The 8,171-nt window shown below is 36.1% G+C and overlaps 1 protein-coding gene across 1 annotated transcript in view; it reads left to right on the top strand.

The window, feature by feature from the left end:
- The window catches only part of sgpp1b (sphingosine-1-phosphate phosphatase 1b), a 61,250-nt gene extending 53,314 nt beyond the window's left edge, over positions 1 to 7,936 (top strand). The window contains exon 3 of the mRNA XM_020514038.2: positions 1,108 to 7,936. Within this exon, the coding sequence (XP_020369627.1) occupies positions 1,108 to 1,659 (552 nt within the window). The 3' untranslated portion in view covers positions 1,660 to 7,936. The remainder of the gene's footprint in view (positions 1 to 1,107) is intronic.
- The last annotated feature ends 235 nt before the right edge of the window (positions 7,937 to 8,171 follow it).

Here is an 8,171-nt window from a genome sequence, read left to right as displayed (position 1 = left end):
CCTAGACCCTTCATCAGAAAAGGGGGAGGGGAAAGGCCCGAAACGTCAGCCTCTCTGCTCCTATGATGCTGCTTGGCCTGCTGTGTTCATCCAGCCCTGCACCTTGTTGTCTCTAAAATGGACTTGCATTTGTCTTTAATTTTTTTTTCCCCTTATCTATTGAAACTTCTGCAATTTATTAATGCTATTTTTAAATTCAGTCTTTATTAATTGACTGTCCTCCTTCTGAATTCTTAAATTTTCGTGTCAATTCTCAGGCTTACCTTTTTTGGCAACTTTGTAATCCTCCTCCTTTTGTAATGTTTTCTTTTTTAGCCGTGACACTCTGTTGATTATTTTTGTGTTATAAACTTATGCTGAGGAGGATTTTTCAATTGAAAAATCAGCTGTTGAGACCCATTGCAAATTATCCCCACACATCATTTGGTTAGTGGCCTTCAAATGGAATCAATTTACAGCCATTTATTTATATAACGCCTTCAATGAAACACAACAACCCAAGAAGCTTCATTGGTGTGTTATAAAGCAAGCACTTGACAATAATCCATGCAAGGAGATAATAGGGCAAATGACCAACAAATTGACCAAAACCAGCTTAAGCAAAATATCTGAAGTTTAGGGAATATCTCGGAGCTTAGAGCCTTGACAGCTGAAGGCATGAATACCAATAGTGGGGCAACATTTTGTATACAGGTAGTTCGTCTGTAACATGATGGTTACGTTCTTATGTGGCCTCGCGCTATAGAAAATCATCATAGAAATTCGCATTTTTTGGGAAATTGCTATACTGTATGGTAGAAAGTTCATGTTATCCAAACAGTGTCCACTATTCATCAATCGCATTTTAGCCACTTTGGATTAATAAAACACATGTTATAGCAGGACTATCTGTACGTGGAAACATAAAAGACAGGAGCTGGAGTAGGTTAGTCAGTATGATCATGGCTAATCCTCAATTTCAATGCCATACTCCCACTTTCTCCCATTATCCCTTGATGCTATCAAAAGGGGGAAAAATGTCAAAATGCATTAGATCATTGGTTGATATTCTATACGGTCAGATGCTTTATTTGAATTCATTTATATTGACTTTGTGTCTTCTAACAGGATGTCATTGCTGGTGTGCTTTACAGCATCTTGATCCTGATCATCTTCCACCCAGCTTTGGACATAATTGACAACTTCAACTTAACCTACAAGTATGCTCCTTTGTTCATCATCAGCCTTCACTTAGGAATGGGACTCTTTTCATTTACCCTTGACACGTGGAGCACATCCCGTGGTGACACTGCCGAGATTCTAGGCACTGGCGCAGGTATCGCTTGTGCGTCTCATTTCAATCACATGTTTGGCATATTACCAGACCCTCCTCTTGATGCTCTGCCGTTTTCTCCCCCAGTAATCTCAGTTAATCTTATTACAAGAGCATTTTTGCGTTTTGCGGTTGGGGTAATTGTTCTGTTACTAACCAGAGCAGTGCTAAAAGCATGCACTATCCCTCTGGCCTGCAAGATATTCCGTATTCCATGCACTGACATCCGCCAGGCACGGAAGAGAATGGAAGTGGAACTTCCCTATCGTTACATGACATATGGAATGGTAGGATTTGTGGCTCTCTTTCTGGTTCCCTCCTTATTTAATTACCTGAATCTCTCTTGATGGGAGGAAAGTGTCCTTTTTGACAGAACCATTAATTACAAGCTGGAATGCTAAGTTTTAGATGGGCATGTACCAGATTGATTGATTACCTGTTCAGCCTCTACCCTTGAGCAGACATCTGTTTGGCCACGTACACCTGCAGTTGCCTGAAAGTGAAAGCTGAGATATGACCACTGTTTGAAGAAGTTGGTTGTTTTCCTACATCCAGATGGAAGATTTGAGAGACTAGTCTTCTGAAGACCATACAAGGAGAAGGAACTCTTTTAATGTTTATGAAAATGCTTATTAATTAAGATCCTGCAAAAGCTGATTAAATCTGCAGAATGAGTACAAGTATAATATAAGTGACTGAAGTTTCAGGTATCTAACAGTTTATTCGATTGTGCCTTTTAGTTTTATTGAATAAGAATTGCTGTAATTTCACCAGTGGTTATTATAAATTTTAACTGCCTCAGATGATGAGTTGTGCAACATTTTTCGACATTCCATTCTGTTTTAGTCTGTTAATTATTTAAGTTTGGGTCACGCCCCTAATTTGCAACTGAAAGATACCTTCTAAGTGCTGCAGTTAATTTTTTTTTTCATCAGAGCACTGATTTTTTTTTTTGGCCAAAACTTTTTTTTTCCTAACTTTAGTTAATCACATTGTTTTAAATGAAAATGTGGTGTTGGGACACAAAAAACCCATTAACTTTTTAAGATTTTGGAATCCTTGACACTATGTTTATTGTTTAAATTTTCAACCTGAGATGGTCTAGTTAAATCTGATTACTTATGCCCCACTTTTTAGACACCACATAAGATTTGGGACACTGAATCAAATGAAGTACTGAAATCTAAAAGTTGTAGTTCCCCAGTTGAAAGTTGGATCTAGTTCACCTCAACTGCCCTCTGAAAACACAATCCCATGTAACATGATTTATAAATTTCTCGCAACAATGAAAGGATTCTCCAATATGCTAAGCCTTTTCTGAGTTCTGAACTCAGTTGAAAGGGATGGTACTACAATGGTTTATCTGTTAAATGCTTCAAAGATGTTGGGGAATTGCACCTTTTGCAGTGAATCAATAATAAAGCAATAACTCTAAATGTAGCTTCTGCAGATGGAAGTGTGGGAGACATTTCAGTAATAAGGGAGCAGCAGAAATTCATCCAGATTTGGGGCTAGGTATTGCTGCATGTTTTCCTACATTGATAACCACTTTGTACACAACGTCAAAGATGCTAGTGATTTCCTGCACTGAAATAAACCACAATATGCCTTTTGTTTTTGTGCATGGCTTTTTCAGCTTTGCCCTATATGTAATGCTGGTAATTATGAATCTGCTGCAATGTATGAGGAAATTATTAGCTTAAAGTGCTGTTCTGATTTCTTCAGTTATTGACTTACATGTGCGCTGACTTGTGTTATCATGAAAGCTGCCTTTATTTGAAACCTGTTCAATAAGTGGACTATCTTGTCTTTCTCACGGTTGGGGGAAGGTGGTTGTTATTTTAATCTTATTTTTCTGCAGTTCAAACCTTTCCCAATAGGATAACATGCTCCCTCAAGAAACTTACTGTTTTTGATGCATCCATTTCTTGGTTCCAGCGTTTGTGCACAATTTGTCACCTGAGGTAACAGTGCTGCTTTTTGGTTATTGTTAGTTTGTAAATGTGGATTGGGTGACTTTGTAACCATTGATCATTCTTGCAGGAACTCAAACTGTACATGAGTACACAGCATTAATCACGACCATATTCTTGTTAACATGAGAAAGTTGATATTTGTCTATAGAATAAACATTTTTGTTTCCTTTTCTGTGCCCATTGCCTTATTCCTTGTAGCAGAAAGCCCAATAGGAAGAATGTTTGAACTGAGCAAGCATGATATTTTGCATGTTCAGATGTGTGGAGGAATTGCTGGTTGTATTTATATTAATGTCACTCTGAAGACAGACTACTATAACTCTGTTTTTGAACTGACCATAAAATTTCATTTTTTTTCTTGCCTTAAAAATCAGGCACTCCAGTCTCACCTCTATAAAATCTTTTGTGTCATCTCTACCTTTTTATTGTGGTATGTATTGAGAGAATTGTTATTTAGTTGAACATGTACTGCAAAAACCCTGTTTTTGTTTTTTAAAAGTGTGGCCAGAGTTTTGTTGGCGAGAAAAATTTTCCTTTTTAGTTTGTGTCGAAAGCTTTTTTTCGTTCTTTAAAAAATCTTAAGACTGAACAGTTATCAAATTGTCTCATATCATACGTCTTCATCTTTTTTCTGAAATGATAGCAAACTCTATTTTCTTCAATTCCATGTGTAATGTGCTGTAGGCAAGTTAACATCTTGCAAGAAAGGAAGTGTCCTGTTCGTCATGTGAATGACCAGAAAAGGTTCTTCTGAAAAAATCCATCCGTGTCTCTGGATATTCTTCCCATTGGGCTTTCAGCTTACTGGATTGAAAGTATTGATGTACAGATTGAAGATTTGACTTGTGTTAAACTTCTGGAGTATTAATTGTTTAAAAAGGAAGTGTGTCACTCCTGCACTTGATGAAATAGTATTTTTTTCATTTGTGTAATTTGTCTTGGGACAGTACATCTTATTCAAACTATGTAATTGTTACAATCATAGGCATGAAAAAGATTCTACTGAACCTGATTGACTCACTGGTTTACGTTTTTTAAAAATCCAATTCGAAATTAATTTTGAGATGAAGTTTTATTTGACCTTACTAGAATAAGTGCTTATTTCTATACTGTATTTCAGCAGTATTCTGTGATATTACACTTTTTGTCCTGCATTCTATTTCGCTACGCTTTTGCATAGGTATGTAGACTCATTGTCATTGATAGCACTGGATTCCTGAGGTAAAATACTGAAGAGTATAACATGGAAAAGAGGGTAAATAATTAATACATTTTGTTCTCTATAGGGCCATACTGTGAACACCAAACTATCCCATTGAATTTTAGTGCTTGGCTAAAACCATCAAGAAATCTTTATACAAGATGACGTTAGCAGATTACTGCACTGTGTGGTGAGACTCTACTAACCAACAGTGCTGCAATACTTTGTTGAATTGTGTAGAACATTTGGTGAATTGGGATGTAATATGGTTGTAGTTTGAAACTTTACTTTGAATCAGCTATTGTTTTATTATTTGGCATTTTCTTATTCCTCCTGTATCCCCACCCCATGCATCCACCCCTATCTTTTACACTCGTGCATGCTCCCACACAGACCTTGGAAATACTTAAAAAATACATCTATGGTTTTTTACTGATCCATCTTTTGTGGAGAGTTGTGACAATTACAGCAGATTTATTAAGAAGCTTCTGACCTACTGCAATGGCATCTATCCCTTGTAAATTAATATCAGTATCTTCCTGCATAATTTATTAATTTAGACAAAATGAAGGAAGACAATGAATTATCTCTCTAGTGCAAAGGCAGCTGAATGTCCTGGATTTTGACAAATGTTTTCCCTTCCTTGGCAGTGACATCTCTGTGGATAGACAGTGTGCCATAGAAATTCAAAAACCCTCTGATCCTACCCCAACCCAAGTTAATCATTTGAGTTGGGGTGCCTTCATGGGCATTGACATTGATCTTAATGTCAGTGAGGTTAAAGAAGGAAAAATTGGCTTGTATTCATTCTGTTGAGCACCATTGAGATGCATGTGTGGAACTTGGCAAGGATCAGTCCTGACTGTAATGGAGGCCATTACTGTTCTGTATGATTGACCAGGGACTAATCTAATGCACTGTGTTCCCCCAAACATTATCCCCCTCCACTCCTCAAACTATCCTGATGCTCGTGAAGAAAGCCTAAACAGCCAGTTGTGCATTGTTGGTTGTCATTGTAAAAGTGCTTGCTCTATTTTTTTTGATCAATGCAGAAAAAGTTAATTACTTTTAAGCAAGGATCTTCCAAATGGACATATGTTGATTTTATGAGTTGAATGTTCTTGTCAGCTCATAGCAGCATAAAATTGTCTTATGAATGTGATGTAACACCCACAAGTTGTTCAAAAAACCGTAGATTCTTTTTAAGAAGAATGGTGTTCTTGAATACGAGGATGCTTTTTTTGTTCAGCCCTTAATGTTAATGTCGGCTGAGTCATGGAAAACATGTTTAAATGTGGACATTTCATTTTCATGTAAGATTAAATTGTTATGTCAAACTACATTTGAGACTATATAAACAATATAATGATTCATTCTGAACATGGAACTTTAGATTATTGTAGTCTAGTAATCCCACTGGTGGATCTCCCTTTATTGTATTCCACACATCTCTAAATGAGGCTTGTCAGTTTTGGGACAGACAAGTGTTTTTTAAAAATTATGACCAAAGTAGGTCTCTGGAATACTTTACTTTTTTTTTTAAAAGGGCATTTTGGGATGATGGAACTTGAATGCAAAAGTGAGTTTTGCCATTTAAACGAGTATATACACTTTTCAGTGCTGAAAGATCTATTTAGACAAAAAAGGCTTTCTTTTACAAAATGTACCATTGAAAAGGGAAAGTGGAGTTGAAGAACTGGCTGAAACCAGTGTTTTTTAACCCTTTATGGGATAAACAAAACACAATTGAATCTTGTAATTTTCTGAAGTTACCATCCTTCAAGGATTAAAAGCATATTGAGTGAAATGGCTTTATTTATTAAAGCACTAAATGCAGTTCCTTAGGTTTCAAATGGATTAGTTATTTTCTAGTTTAAAAAAATCTATTGATCATTAACAGTCATCCAATAACTTGGCCTCCATAACTTCCACGTGCACATACAGGAGAATTGCTATTTTGTTGAAACTATATGAGTGTCATGCTACCCCTCATTGGCTCCTTGCAAGTGGTGTACATATGGGAGTGGAAAGTGAAAGTTTTACATGGGAGTGGCTCAGTAGAAACTTTAGTACAGGGTTGGCACCACACTGGCAATCAGTGAATTCCTGGAAAATATATTAAAGAAAATATCCTGTCTCTCTCAACTGTATATCTTATGGAGCCCCTGCTATTTCAGCTGCCTAAAATCTGGAGAGAGAGATTACATAGTTTGTGGAGTGCTAGCAAGTACTTGCCTAGAATTGCAGTGGTTGTAGGATTGTCCTCTTTAAATTCCATCTGAACAATTCACAAAAGTTGCGAAAATAAATGTATTCATTATGGCATATTTCAACTTTATTGTATCACTGTTGACTGTAATGGATTTGTGAATTCATGTGAGACCACTCAAAACTCAACAGAAAATGCATGTAAAATCCTTTGGTCACTGCCAGATCATTCATGCATGGGATTCTTCAAACTACACAGATTTGTAAAGTGATTGAAATTAACTTTTTTATATTTCCTTCCTAGTTACTGTTTGATCTTTTTTAACCTTTTTTTTTCAACAAGCCAGCTAAAGGTATTTGTGATGGCCTTGCCTTTGCCTTCCCTGATGCAACTTCTTGCTAATGCTTTTAGATGTTAACCTTTACAATAACTAAATTGTAATCTGTAATGAAGATAGGGAGACTCCTTTCTCTCCATCTATTTCATTTAAAAAAACACTTAAAGCTATTGGAAGCACTGGCATTGCAATTTGAGATTATCCATTTTAGCCCAGCTAGCTAGGATGTTGTATCTGAGTGCAACCAATATTAGAAAAAAATGGAGAATTTGGATGATCTGATTGTGTGGAAATTTGGTGTGTTTTCTGCAGTCTTCAGTGTATTTTTTATTAAACTCAGTTGTTTGAGGAATATTTCAGGTCAGAGGGCATGCAGGGAAGGAAATTGCTCAAAGTCTATAGTCTTAAAAACATGGTACGATTCTTGGTTGACATATATCTGCAGCAGATTTGGAAAAATTAAGCTACGGGTATATGGAGAGACTAAAGAGTAAATGTATGGATAATTAAATATGTTTAATTGTTCTTTCTTGAATGTTGAACAGTTATAAAGATGTGTTGTATTATTTTACTTGTGTTAATGAAACCTAGAACAAAATGTTTTTACAATGTTATGTTGGTAACACCATAAGAGTATTATGTCTTGTCATGAGCATGAGTTTGTTGTTTTTCTTAAACTCTTAAAATCTTTTAAATGTTAGTTTTCAGATCACAATCTCCCCTTGAACCCTGTGGCTTTTAACTATTGTAACAGTTTGTGTTAATCATTGATTTTCATCCCCATCCTCCAACAGTTGTTAATTCTGCTGGTCAGCGATATCCTGTATGTGATACAGCTCACAATTCATTTACGTAATTGCAGTTTGCACTAAGCTTAAAATAAAAAGTACAATGAAACTTGGCTGACTGTGTGTATATGTTTGTTTATTTTACAGGAAAATAAAGTGCTTCCCGATAATAGAACTTGTCAGTCGGTAACCTTTTTAATCTTTCATTGACTCTCAGCAGAATTGTCCAATATTTCAGACGGCAACTAACCATCAACTATGACTGACTTATTTTCAAGCCAGCATGGCGAGTAAATGAAACTTCTTAATTATTTGCAGCTCCAGTGTGATATCAATAAAATTGATAAT

Source organism: Rhincodon typus, chromosome 8 (genome assembly GCF_021869965.1).
Source record: "Rhincodon typus isolate 14 chromosome 8, sRhiTyp1.1, whole genome shotgun sequence".
NCBI lineage: Eukaryota > Metazoa > Chordata > Chondrichthyes > Orectolobiformes > Rhincodontidae > Rhincodon > Rhincodon typus.
This window is presented reverse-complemented; position numbering and strand designations above follow the sequence as displayed.